This window comes from Bombina bombina, chromosome 4 (assembly GCF_027579735.1).
Source record: "Bombina bombina isolate aBomBom1 chromosome 4, aBomBom1.pri, whole genome shotgun sequence".
Classification (NCBI taxonomy): domain Eukaryota; kingdom Metazoa; phylum Chordata; class Amphibia; order Anura; family Bombinatoridae; genus Bombina; species Bombina bombina.
Window position 1 is genome coordinate 928,373,268 of NC_069502.1, and position 14,464 is coordinate 928,387,731.

At 38.2% G+C, this 14,464-nt stretch overlaps 1 protein-coding gene across 2 annotated transcripts in view; it reads right to left on the reverse strand.

Moving 5' to 3' along the window:
- Positions 1 to 6,925: 6,925 nt before the first annotated feature.
- FBXO30 (F-box protein 30) overlaps positions 6,926 to 14,464 on the reverse strand; it is a 223,148-nt gene continuing 215,609 nt past the window's right edge. For both annotated transcript variants that reach the window (XM_053711887.1, XM_053711888.1), the window contains exon 3: positions 6,926 to 11,220. In XM_053711887.1, coding sequence (XP_053567862.1) covers positions 11,017 to 11,220 — 204 coding nt within the window. In that variant the 3' untranslated portion in view covers positions 6,926 to 11,016. The remainder of the gene's footprint in view (positions 11,221 to 14,464) is intronic.

Genomic DNA, 14,464 nt, shown 5'->3' on the forward strand with positions numbered 1-14,464 from the left:
GGAATGTTAAGCAGCTTAGATTTTGAAGTCACGTCAGCTGACCATGATTTAAGCCATAGCGCCCTGCGCGCCTGTATAGCAAAACCAGAATTCTTAGCCGTTAGTTTAGTCAAATGAACAATGGCATCAGAAACAAAAGAATTGGCTAGCTTAAGTGCCCTAAGTTTGCCAAGTATGTCATCCAATGGAGTCGCTACCTGTAAGGCCTCTTCCAGAGTCTCAAACCAGAACACCACAGCAGCAGTGACAGGGGCAATGCATGCAAGGGGCTGTAGGATAAAACCTTGTTGACAAAATATTTTCTTAAGGCAACCTTCCAATTTTTTATCCATTGGATCTGAAAAAGCACAACTATCCTCGACAGGGATAGTAGTATGCTTTGCTAAAGTAGAAACTGCTCCCTCCACCTTAGGGACTGTCTGCCATAAGTCCCGTGTTGTGGCGTCTATAGGAAACATTTTTCTAAAAATAGGAGGGGGAGAGAACGGCACACATGGTCTATCCCATTCCTTAGTAATAATTTCTGTAAACCTTTTAGGTATTGGAAAAACATCAGTACACACCGGCACTGCATACTATTTATCCAGTCTACACAATTTCTCTGGCACTGCAATTGTGTCACAGTCATTCAGAGCAGCTAAAACCTCCTTAAGTAATACGCTGAGGTGTTCAAGCTTAAATTTAAATGTAGAAATATCAGAATCAGGTATCCTTCCTGGGTCAGAAACATCACCCACAGACTGAAGTTCTCCTTCCTCAGCTTCAGCATATTGTGAGGCAGTATCAGACATGGTTCTTAAAGCGTCAGTATGCTCTGCATTTCGTCTAACCCCAGAGCTATCTCGCTTACCTCTAAATTCAGGTAGTCTGGCTAATACCGCTGACAGTGTATTATCCATGACTGCCGCCATGTCTTGTAAAGTAAACGCTATGGGTGCCCTAGATGTACTTGGCGCCATTTCAGCGTGAGTCCCTTGAGCGGGAGTCAAAGGATCTGACATGTGGGGAGAGCTAGTCGGCATAACTTCCCCCTCGTTAGATTCCTCTGGTGATAAATTTTTTAAAGACAGAATATGATCTTTATTGCTTAGAGTGAAGTCAGTACAATTGGTACATATTCTAAGAGGGGGTTCCCACCATGGCTTTTAAACATAATGAACAAGGAGTTTCCTCTATGTCAGACATGTTTATACAGACTAGCAAGCTTGGAAAACACTTTAATTCAAGTTAACAAGCAAATATAAAAAACGGTACTGTGCCTTTAAGAGAAACGAATTTTGTAAAAATTTGAAAAACAGTGAAAAAAGGCAGTTACACAAACAAAATATTTACAGTGTATGTAATAGGCTAACAGAGCATTGCACCCACTTGCAAATGGATGATTAACCCCTTAGTTCAAAAAACGGATAAAAAAAACGACAGACGTTTTTTAACAGTCACAACAAACTGCCACAGCTCTACTGTGGCTCCTACCTTCCCCAAAAAACGATTTTAGACCCTTTAGAGATGTACTGTAGCATTCAGGGAACTTCTGAGGAAAACTCGATGTCTTAGTCTAATTTTAACTGCGCAAAAAAGCGCTAAAATAGGCCCCTACCACTCATATTACAACAGTGGAAAGCCTCAGGAAACTGTTTCTAGGCAAAAATAAAGCCAGCCATGTGGAAAAAATTAGGCCCCAATAAAGTTTTATCACCAAGCATATATAAAAAAACAATTAAACATGCCAGCAAACGTTTTATATAGCATATCTATAAGGGTATTACCCCTGAGAGTAAGCATGATACCAGTCGTTATTAAATCACTGTATTCAGGCTTAATTTACATTTATCAGGTATCAGCAGCATTTTCTAGCATTTCCAATCCTAGAAAAAATTATAACTGCACATACCTCATAGCAGAGTAAACTGCACGCCATTCTCCCTCTGAAGTTACCTCTCTCCTCAGACATATGTGAGAACAGCAATGGATCTTAGTTACAACCTGCTAAGATCATAGAAAACTCAGGCAGATTCATCTTCTATCTCTGCCTGAGATAAAATAGCACAACTCCGGTACTATTTAAAATAACAAACTTTTGATTGAAGGAAATAAACTAACTATTTTTCACCACTCCCTCTTACTACCTCCATGCGCGTTGAGAGTTGCAAGAGAATGACTGGATATGGTAGTGAGGGGAGGAGCTATATAACAGCTCTGCTGTGGGTGTCCTCTTGCAACTTCCTGTTGGGAATGAGAATATCCCACAAGTAATGGATGATCCGTGGACTGGATACACCTTACAAGAGAAATAAAAAGTTCATTTTTAGAGAGATTTAGCTTAAGGTAGTGAGAGGACATCCAAGATGAGATATGAGAAAGACAGTTAGTGACACGGGTTAGTAAGGACGGAGGTAGGTCTGGTGCAGAGAGGTAGATTTAGGTGTCATCGGCATACAAATGATATTGAAACCCGTGGGACTTTATTAAAGAACCTGATGACGTGTAGATTGAAAAGGAAAGGAGACTAAGGACAGAGCCTTGAGGTACCCCAACAGAAAGTGTTAACGGGGCAGAGGATGCTCCGGAGAAGGCTACACTAAAGGTACGGTTAGATAGATAGGAAGAGAACCACGAGAGAGCTGTGTTGCAGATGCCGGATTGGAGTCTTTGGAGCAAAAGAGGGTGGTCAACAGTGTCAAAGGCTGCAGACAGATCAAGGAGGTTAAGCAGAGAGAAGTGGCCTTTGGATTTTGCTGTAAGTAGGTCGTTGGTAACCTTGACAATTGCTCTCTCTGTGGAGTGATGGGGACGAAATCCAGATTGCAGTGGGTCAAGAAGAGAGTTTAGTCTAAGGAAATGGGATAGATGTGTATATACTAGCTTTTTGAGGATCTTTGAGGCAAGAGGGAGTAGGGAAATAGGATGGTAGTTGGATCGAGGGAAGGTTTTATGAGGATAGGTGTGACCAGTGCATGTTTTAGAGATGAGGAAAATATACCAGTGCTGAGGGAGGGGTTGAAAATGTGTGTGAGTATGGGGGTGAGGGTAGAAGAGAGAAAAGGGAGTAGCTGTGAGGGGATGGGGTCGAGGGGAAAGGTAGTGAGGTGGGAGGACAGTATAAGGGCAGAAACATCTTCCTCGGTAACAGGGGCAAAATAGCTAAATTTATGGATATGTGGATGATTGTGAGCTTTTGAGGGGTTGGAGATTGGTAGTATTTTGAGAGCGGATTTCATTTCTGATGGAGTCAATTTTGTTATTGAAGTGGCTGGCAAAATCTTGAGCTGAGAGAGAAGTTGTATTAGGGGGTGGGCGGAGAAGAGTATTGAACGTGGAAAACACATGTTTTGGGTTATGGTTCTTATCCTCAGTCAAAAACTTTTTCTATGATTGATATTACAGCTAGCCATGTTTGGTCACAATTGATATTTAGGAATCAACTGCTCAATGATTTCAATTAGGACAACTCATTTTATAGTTATACATTTTAAAAGATTATTGTTTAAAACATAAAATAAAAACTATGCTTAATCTCCTTTTAGACAGATACACATGTGGTCTGGCAAACAAGAAGGCACATTACTGGTGAAGAGGGAAGATTATTGGGTACAGTTTTATAAAAAAAAAATAAAAATCATGAAACATCAAACTTTTACTTGCACCAATAACCGACTGGCTTTATCTGGAGCAGAAATAATTGTTTCAAAAAATACAACAACAACTACGTGATTAATCATTTTAAATGAACATTTCTCGAACAAAAACAAAAAACGTATGCTTACCTGATAAATTTATTTCTAGATACGGTGAGTCCACAGAATCATCAATTACTGTTGGGAATATCACTCCTGGCCAGCAGGAGGCAGCAAAGAGCACCACAGCAAAGCTGTAAAGGAATCCCTTCCCTTCTGTTCCCACTATCCCCAATCATTCGACCGAAGGAAGGAAATAACACAAGGTGTAGAGGTGCCTGAGGTTTAGATAAAAAAAAAACTGCTAAAGGACACCGATGATTAGGGAGGGACAAGACCGGTAACCTAAACAGAAGGAACCACTGCTTGTAAAACCTCTCTCTCAAAAGAAGCCTCAGCCGAAATGAAAGTATCAAATTTATAAAAAATTTAAAAAGTGTACAAAGAAGACCAAGTCGTGGCCTTGCAAATCTGCTCCACAGAGGCCTCATTCTTGAAAGTCCAAGAAGAAGAAACAGCCCTAGTGGAATGAGCTGTGATTCTCTCAGGAGGCTGCTGTCCAGCAGTCTCATAAGCCAAACGAATAATACTTCTCAACAAGAGAGAAAGAGAAGTGGCAGTAGTTTTCTGACCCTTACGTTTATCAGAAAAACAAACAATGCAGAAGACTGGTGAAAGTCCTTAGTTGCCTGCAAATAGAATTCAAGAGCATGCACTACATCTAAGCTGTGCAATGTTCCTTATGAGGAGGATTAGGGCAGAGAGAGGGAACAACAATTTCCTGATTAATATTTCTATCCGAAACAACCTTAAGAAGAAAACCAAACTTAGTACGAATAACAGCTTTATCTGCATGAAATAAGATGAGAAAATAGCGCTGCAGAATCTGCTGGCGCTGTACAAATAACCGATAATAATAAAGGAGAATCACACTGCAAAGCTGAGAGTTCAGAAACCCTCCGAGCAGAAGAGATAGCACTAAGAAACAAAACCTTCCAAGATAACTTAATATTTATGGAATGCATAGGCTCAAACAAAGCCTGTTGTAAAACTTTGAGAACAAGGTTAAGACTCCAAGGTGGAGCAACAGATTTAAACACAGGCATGATTCTGACCAAGGCCTGACAAAAGGATTGTACATCTGGCAGGTCCGCCAGACACTTGTGCAACAGTATAGATGGCGCAGAAATCTGACCCTTCAGGGTACTGACAAACCCTTCTCCAGGCCTCCCTGGAGAAAGGACAAAATTATTGGAATACGGACCAAAGCACTCTCAAATGGAACTGAGCAAAGGGAACTATGTCCATGGAAGTCACCATCAGACCAATAACCTCCATACATTGGGCCACTGATGGCCGTACAGCCGACTGTAGAGCAAGGCAAAGGAAAGAATCTTGGCTTTTCTGACCTCCGTCAGAAATACTTTCATTGATACGGAATCCATAATGGTTACTAAGAAGACCACCCTTGTAGCCGGAACAAGGGAACTTTTTTCCAAATTCACCTTCCATCCGAGGGAACGAAGAAAAGACAACAAGATCTCCGTGTAAGATTTTGCTAGTTGAAAAGATGGCGCCTGAACCAGAATGTAGTCCAGATAAGGTGCCACTGCAATTCCCCAGGACCGAATTACTGCCAACAGAGCTCCCAGGACCTTTGAGAAAATTCTGGGTGCTGTGGCAAGGCCAAATGGAAGCGCTACATATTGAAAGTATTTGTCCAGATAGGCAAATCTCAAATTTGTGAATAGAAACATGCAGGTATGCACCAGAGGAAGAATGGAACGGATAGTCTCCATTTGGAAGGACGGCACTCTGAGAAATTTGTTGAGGAACTTTAGATCTAGAATAGGCCTGAAAGTTCCCTCTTTTTTGGGCACCACAAACAGATTGGAATAGAACCCGAGACCCTGTTCCTGTATTGGAACTGGAACTATCACTCCCAGGAGGGAAAGCTTTTTTTTAAGAACATTTCAAGAACGCCTCTCTTTTTATCTTGTCTACAGATAATCTTGAAAGGTGGAATCTGCCCCTGGGAGGAAAGGTCTTGAAGTCTAACTTGTAACCCTGGGATACTATGTACACTGCCCACAGGGTCTGGAACATCTCGTTCCCAAGCCTGAGGAAACAGTATGCCCCCTACTTGATCCATTCCCAAATTGGGGGCAATCCCTTCATGCTGACTTAGATTCAGCTGTGGGCTTCTTAGATTGCTTCCCCTTGTTCCAAGACTGACTGGGCTTCCAAGAAGGCTTGGACTGATCCTGCTTGGTAGATGAGGGGGAAGACTTACCTCTGAAGTTACGAAAATTCTTAAACTCTAACGTTCTTTCGATTTGTTCTTATCTTGAGGCAGAAAAGATCTGTTACCACCCGTGATATTGAAAATATTTTCTGGCAAACCCGGCCCAAACAAGGTCTTTTCCTTGTAAGGAATCGCCAACAGCTTAGATTTAGAAGAAACATCTGCTGACCAAGATTTCAGCTATAGTGCTCTACACGCCAAAATTGCGAAACCAGATATTTTGTCCCCCAACTTAATGACCTGCAAAGAAGCGTCAGTAATAAAGGAATTGGCTATCCTGAGAGCCTTTATCCTATCCTGTATCTCCTCCAAAGGAGTCTCTGCTTGGAAGGAAATAAAGCATCAAACCAATAAGTTGCTGCACTTGTCACTGAAGCAATACACACCACCAGTTGCCATTGTTAGCCCTGATGAGTATACATTTTCTTTAAGATGCTGCTGTGGGCAAAATAGTTAGCAAAAAAAAAAAGCCAGCCTCAGGTAGGTGCACGTAGACTTTTTTGCATTTCAATGCATGTTTCTGAAAGAATGAATAAAAGAATGTTATAACCAGTGATAGTCTACAGCTTTCTAGTTCTACCTCCGTTTTGCTTAATTATAAAAATGTGCTTAAAAATTGGACAAACAGTTGAGTTAATGTAAAGTTTTAGTCTGAAGTTTTATATTTTTAACACTCAGTATGTGGATTTTATTTATTTTTTTAAAAAAAAATATTTTATTTTTATCCGATTAGTTGAAAAAATAATCGTCTGATTAATCTATTATGAAAATAATCGTTAGTTGCAGCCCTACTTAAATGTCCCTTAAACACTGAAAAGGCACTTTTGTCTTTAAAACAAAGGCTCAATATTTCAAAATATTAAATAGTAAAAAGTTTAATACACTTGTAGAAGAAGTAAAAGATATACAAAAGAATATTTAAGAACAAAAATAGGAGGCCACAAAATTCAGGGGAAACCGTTTTATTAGCGTTTATTAGACACAAAAAAAATATATAATTAAAATTTAAGCAATTTGAAAACAAGTGATATAAAGGTAACAATCGCTGTCTGGTTATTACCAAAGGATTAAACAAGAACATAGGCACCATGCAATAATATGTAACCATCATTTGATAACTGATAAAAACATATTCTGCAGGTTAAAAAACAAATGTCAAGTCATTTTCAATTTGAAAGAATGTATTCATATCTTATATATCCAACAAAAAACAAGTGGTCATGAAAAATTAGCACTTATTCCGAACATTGCTTGAACATTTACTTAAAAGTGGCAGCTCAAAATAGCAACATTCCTTAGTAACACATTCTCTGCAATGTTATATAATGACGACATATAGCCTAAGTCAGTGTTTTTCAACTGCGGTCCTCAAGTGACCCCCAATAGGCCAGGTTTTTATTATAGCTGAACCAGTGCACAGGTGAAATAATCAGCTGATCAGTAACACCATGGTTACTAACCTGCTCTCACCCATCAGCGGATTACTTCACCTGTGCACTTGCTCAGCTATAATGAAAACCTGGCCTGTTGGGGGTACTTGAGGACCACGGATGAGAAACAATGGCCTAGGTTATTGCTAACACTGGCACTATAGTAAATCATGTGATACAGCTCCCATTGGTTACGATAGAGGAGTCTACGTCTGTAGGTAGATTAGTATTGTAAACAGTGTAAAACACACTTTCTATAGCACTGAACAAGAGAGAACAATCCTAATTCATTGTATTTTTTGATACATTTGCATATCTAACACTGGAATGAATGCAGTGGAAAATTGTGAATGTTGCAATATGAACATTTTTAATAAACACCAGATAAAAAAAATACAGTATTACCAGAATCAGAACTGACTTGGAAAATGAAAAAAAAATAACATTTCTGTTTAAAGAGACATAAAAGTAAAAAAACAAACAAAAAAGAACTAAACACCACCACCTATTTCTATATTAATACCCCTGCATTCTAGATCACCTAGCTATTAACTCTACCTGCAGGAGGCGCTGCTAATACATAAAGGTTTTATTTTCTATATAATTAGCAAGAAAATAAATGTTTAAAGGGACACTGAACCCAAATGTTTTCTTTCATGATTCAGACAGAGCATGCAATTTTAAGCAACTTTCTAATTTACTCCTATTATAATTTTTTCTTCGTTCTCTTGGTATCTTTATTTGAAAAAGCAGGAATGTAAGCTTACGAGCTGGCACATCTTTGGTTTAGCACCTGGGTAGTGCTTGCCGATTGGTGTGCAAATGAAGCCACCAATCAGCAAGCGCTACTCAGGGTGCAGCACCAAAAATGGGCCAGCTCGTAAGCTTACATTCCTGTTTTTTCAAATAAAGAGAGCAAAGAAAAAAATTATAATAGGAGTAAATTAGAAAGTTGGTTAAAATTGCATGCACTAACAATCATGAAAGAAAACATTTGGGTTCAGTTTCCCTTTAAAGGGTTATCTGGTCAAAATATAAAACTTTATATTTTTTTACTTTTATGTCCTTTTTAAATTATTTGTGAGTGCCCAAGTTATATAAAGTAAATTCATCAAGAAGAGATTGCTACCTTTTTTGTGAGGTTGCAATGGATAAAACATTTCTCAGTCACAGCATGCAAGAAAAAAAAAGAAAATCTACGTTATTACAGCTTAAGTTTAAATGACAGATACTGCAATGTGCTTTTCAGTAACTATTTCAGAAAGTAAATTACACTATCGCAAAAACAAACACCCTAGATGAATACAGTATACATCCGTTCATATCAAGGTTTAAACTTGAACATAAATTGTAAATTATAATAGGACTCTCTTAATATGTTACAGGACCTGGATGGTAAATCTAGTTCCTTTGTTATTAATTCAACCAATTTATTTGGAGTTGCCTACTTGACATTCAAATTTGAAGCGGCCTAAAAAACAAAAATTAGTGAATTTCGTACTGTCACACGCACACGCACACACACACACACAAACTAAGTAGTGCGTCAAACATGCAGAAAATCAGCAGTATTTCCAGAAAGGCACTCAGAGAGGAGCTCTTGGTATGGAAGATGAAAAATGAAAGAATTTAGGAATAAAATCTCCATTCTAAAGCATGACAGGTCTTCTTTTCCACATCTTGCAAAGATAAGTAAAAACACAACACAAACAAAAACACTTTTTTTTAATTTTTTGTTGTTTAAAAATCTCTTTCAAACTGAAGTGTAAAAAAATAGTAAAACAGAGAAAATTATGCTTTAAAAATGTAAAACAAGCTCATTTTGTTGCATGTTCATCTTCCATCTTCAAGAGTTCCCCAGTCAATAAATATTAAGGTAGTGCATACAATATAATTAGACATGTTTGCAATACTTGCCATTAGCATAATGATGTTCGACAGGCCCTGAATACTACATAATGTGCTTTAAATTGATGCACTTCATTCCAAATGCAGTCTGAAGACAATCTGAAGCTCAAAGGGTACATGGAAGTTATGCTCTAACTTAACTGCCTCACCCCCATTCTAGCCTTTAAAAAGAACATTAGACCCCAGCTTTTTCCTTCATGATTCAGATAGAAGTCAATTTGAAAATGGTATGTTCTCTTGATAAATTTGCTTTATTCTCTTGGTATCATTTGTTGAAGGAGCAGCAATACACTACTGGGAGCTAGCTGAACACATTGGGTAATCCAATGACAAGAGGCATATATGTAAAGCCACCAATCAACAGCTGGCTCCCAGCAGTACCCTACTGCTCCTGAGCCCACCGAGGCATGCTTTAAACAAAGGATACCAAGAGAACAAAGCAAATTAGATGATAGAGAGAAAATTGGAAAATGGTTTAAAATTACAAGCTCTATTTGAATCATGAATTTTGATCATATCGTCCCTTTAAATGAGTGGTTTTCATTTTAAACATACTTTTCTTTTTGAAAATTAAAGATTAAAACATTGCTACTATTTTTTTGCATCTGTATTTTATTAAAGAGGCATTCTGATCGAATAATGCAAAGGCTTTAATGCTTAGAAAATAATATTAAATGCCCATTGCTAACTATTCATTTTGCGCAATAGTGGCAATGCCCTGAGCGATTCAGGAGTGGCGCGCACATGTAGCTACCAATCATCAGCTGTGTCTTGCTCGTGGACATTCTGGGAGAATGCCTGATGTGGGAGTTCAACCCTTTTGCAGCAATAAAATGGTTTGTTTGTTTTTTAAATGTATGGGAGTGTAGGCATTTACCTTTAAAAAAAAATATAACTTTTTTTTTTATATATAAAGAGGGAGAAAACGTCAAATGCAGAGAGAGAATTGTGTTTCTTTTTTTACATTTTTTAAACACTGAAACAGAAATGACTCACCAAAGCAAATTCATCACTTCCATGTACTCTTAAAAAATAATAAAGTGCTAACAATGTGTATGTTGATTTTCATATAAATTGCTAAAGAATATAATTTAAGTGCATATTTGGTAAAAGGAGATTATACAGGGAAAATGGCACAATTATAAGGTAATCATTCCAGTACTAGATATCTTTTAAGAGGCAGACACAGTTAGCACTGAAGAGATTACATCTGAAAGACTGAAGAAGTTCTGCAACTTTGTACTTTCCTGAATTGCTTAATGTAAGCTGACCAACATTAAACGTATTGAAATACACAATCACAACAGAACCTTTTTGGTCAGTGTCGAAAAAAGATGAAGGTCTATATTGTTCATTGAATGCTTCTGTATAATTGTCAGGATAACGGCACTAGTGAATCAGCAAACCATGCTAAAAGATTAAGATCCCACAGGGAATTTTAAAAGACATCATATGCGATATCCAAGTCCAGCAAAATTTGACTTTTTCCACAACATTAAGGCATTTTATATTCCTTCCATCTAAAACATATTTTCTCTTCGATATATAAAAAAATAAACATCACTTCAAAAACCATTGTTATATACACAGTGATAAGCGTGGATTTTAGTTAAATACAAGTGTCACAAATGATACCGTAGAGAGGTTAAAACTGGTGCTTGGGTGTTGGTGCATGAAAGGTGAAGTTTTTTTGTTGTATCTAAAGAACAGGTTTCAGAACAGAACGGAGTGAGCGGCCATCTTTAGTTAGTTCCCTGGTCACGCACATACAAGGGAGAGGAATGGCCTCTTCTCTCTTTTCTACTGTATTGTAGCTGCATTTCTTCAAGTGGTCAGCCATGCTCACAAGATCAGCAAACTTCCACTCCTTCACAGTGCAGAAAGCAGTGCTGAATCTCCACACCTAGAGCAAATAAAAACAGTGTAGTGATAAGTAACACATTTGGCAGGCATAAAAAATAAACAGAACAGCAAAAGACGTATTACTGAGCTTGCCAATCTTTGGGGCCACAGTTTCAGAAAATTCTGCCTTACAGCTTTTTGGATTATTTAAAAGGGTATGAAACCCACATTTCTTTTTTTAAGACACGATGAGTCCACAGATTAACTTAATTACTAATGGGATATTCACCTCCTGGTCAGCAGGAGGAGGCAAAGAGCACCACATCAGAGCTGCTATATAGCTCATCCCTTCCCTCCCACCCCAGTAATTCTCTTTGCCTACGTTAGTGATAGGAAGAGGTAAAGTTAGGTGTTAGAAAAGATTCTTCTATCAAGAGTTTATTATTTTTTAAAAGTAGTGCCAGAGATTGCTGCTTTGTCCTAGGGTGTAGCTGTGGTCCATATCAGTCTCTACAGTAGAACTTTGGTGGCTTTAAAGCAATGGGAACTTGTGGGACATAATTCTCACTGCGCCTCCCAGAACTTATTTGCTGCCCTAATCCTTCAGTCTGAGGTAGTTGCTCACTCAGCATTTTGTTTTCCTCCAGTCGATGGAAGGGACAGGACCTCTCAAACCTGAGAGCTGCCTTTACTGCCAGGCAGAAGACAAGGTAAGTGCTGCCTTATATTCTGGGATTAAGGACTTTTTTTTCTTTTTCTATAGCACAGAAAAAGATTCAGACATAAAGGGCTATTTTTATTGAACAGTGCTTTATGTGGGGACATGGTTTCTTTCTGGTAAGAAAGTTATTTTGGGCAGTGCGAGGAACAGGGCACTGGGGCTAGAGAAATCGGTGCTTTACTAGAGGGTTGTTATTTTTGGCTCCGGTGGTTTCACAGCATGTATTAGGAAGCGCCCACGATGGGTAGTCCTTCTGGTGTTTTGGCGCCATTCTGTAGCGCTATCAGGAACTGACTAATTGCGCAGTTTATCCGGTCTGCCTTGGAATCACATGAGAGTCATGTTTTTCTAGTGCAGACACGAAGTTGTTCTTTTCTGTATAGTTAGGGATCGTTTTGTTGTACTTTCTTCTCAAGCTGTATTGAAAGACAGAGAATCGTTATGCGAGCTTACTAAACTATATTCTGTAAGGTAGGAGCACTTCAGCAGAGTGCTGAAGTTATTATTTTGTTGGTTTGGGAACAGAAAACGCTTGCTATATACATAGAAATCGTTAATTTATCATTTTTGCAGCAAAAAAGAACCATTTTAAATTTAAAAGAGACAGTAACGTTTTTTTACATTTAAATTTTTCTATCTAATTTGTCAATTTTTGTTTGGATATTGAAAATTGTGTGCAAGCATGGACCAAGGGGATCTACAAGATGTCACCTGTGCTTTATGTTTTGATGCTAATGTGGAACCACCAATCCCTTTCTGTCCTTCATGTATTCAAAGGACTTTAAGTTATAGAGATAAAAAAAATTCAGAGCCAATCTCCTCTAAGGCAGATTTCTTTCATGTAATTAGCAAGAGTCCATGAGCTAGTGACGTATGGGATATACATTCCTACCAGGAGGGGCAAAGTTTCCCAAACCTCAAAATGCCTATAAATACACCCCTCACCACACCCACAAATTGGTTTTACAAACTTTGCCTCCCATGGAGGTGGTGAAGTAAGTTTGTGCTAGATTCTTCGTTGCTGTTCCATCAACATCTAATATTCAGGGTGTTCCTGTTAACATAAGAGATTTTGTTTCTAAATCTATTAAGAAGGCTATGTCTGTTATTCCTCCTTCCAGTAAACGTAAAAGGTCTTTTAAAACTTCTCATTTTTCAGATGAATTTTTAAACGAACATCATCATTCTGATTCTGTTTCTGATAATGATTTTTCTGGTTCAGAGGATTCTGTTTCAGAGATTGATACTGATAAATCTTCATATTTATTTAAAATGGAATTTATTCGTTCTTTACTTAAAGAAGTCTTAATTGCATTAGAAATAGAGGAATCTGGTCCTCTTGATACTAAATCTAAACGTTTGAATACGGTTTTTAAACCTCCTGTAGTTATTCCGGAAGTTTTTCCCGTCCCTGATGCTATTTTTGAAGTAATTTCCAGGGAATGGAATAATTTGGGTAATTCATTTACTCCTTCTAAACGGTTTAAGCAATTATATCCTGTGCCATCTGACAGATTAGAGTTTTGGGACAAAATCCCTAAGGTTGATGGGGCTATCTCTACTCTTGCTAAACGTACTACTATTCCTACGGCAGATAGTACTTCCTTTAAGGATCCTTTAGATAGGAAAATTGAATCCTTTCTAAGAAAAGCTTACTTATGTTCAGGTAATCTTCTTAGACCTGCTATATCTTTGGCGGATGTTGCTGCAGCTTCAACTTTCTGGTTGGAAGCCTTAGCACAACAAGTAACAGATCATAATACTCATAGCATTGTTAATCTTCTTCAACATGCTAATAACTTTGTGATGCCATCTTTGACATCATTAGGGTTGATGTCAGGTATATGTCTTTAGCTATTTTAGCTAGAAGAGCTTTATGGCTTAAAACTTGGAATGCTGATATGTCTTCTAAGTCAACTTTGCTTTCCCTTTCTTTCCAGGGTAATAAATTGTTTGGTTCACAGTTGGATTCTATTATTTCAACTGTTACTGGGGGGAAAGGAACTTTTTTACCTCAGGATAAAAAATCTAAAGGTAAATTTAGGTCTGCTAATCGTTTTCGTTCCTTTAGTCACAATAAGGAACAAAAGCCTGATCCTTCTCCTACAGGAGCGGTATCAGTTTGGAAACCATCTCCAGTCTGGAATAAATCCAAGCCTTTTAGAAAGCCAAAGCCAGCTCCCAAGTCCACATGAAGGTGCGGCCCTCATTCCAGCCCAGCTGGTAGGGGGCAGATTACGATTTTTCAAAGAAATTTGGATCAATTCGATTCACAATCTTTGGATTCAGAATATTGTTTCACAAGGGTACAGAATAGGCTTCAAGATAAGGCCTCCTGCAAGAAGATTTTTTCTTTCCCGTGTCCCAATAAATCCAGTGAAGGCTCAAGCATTTCTGAAATGTGTTTCAGATCTAGAGTTGGCTGGAGTATTTGTGCCAGTTCCAGTTTTGGAACAGGGGCTGGGGATTTACTCAAATCTCTTCATTGTACCAATGAAGGAGACATCCTTCAGACCAGTTATGGATTTAAAAATATTGAATCGTTATGTAAGGATACCAACATTCAAAATGGTAACTATAAGGA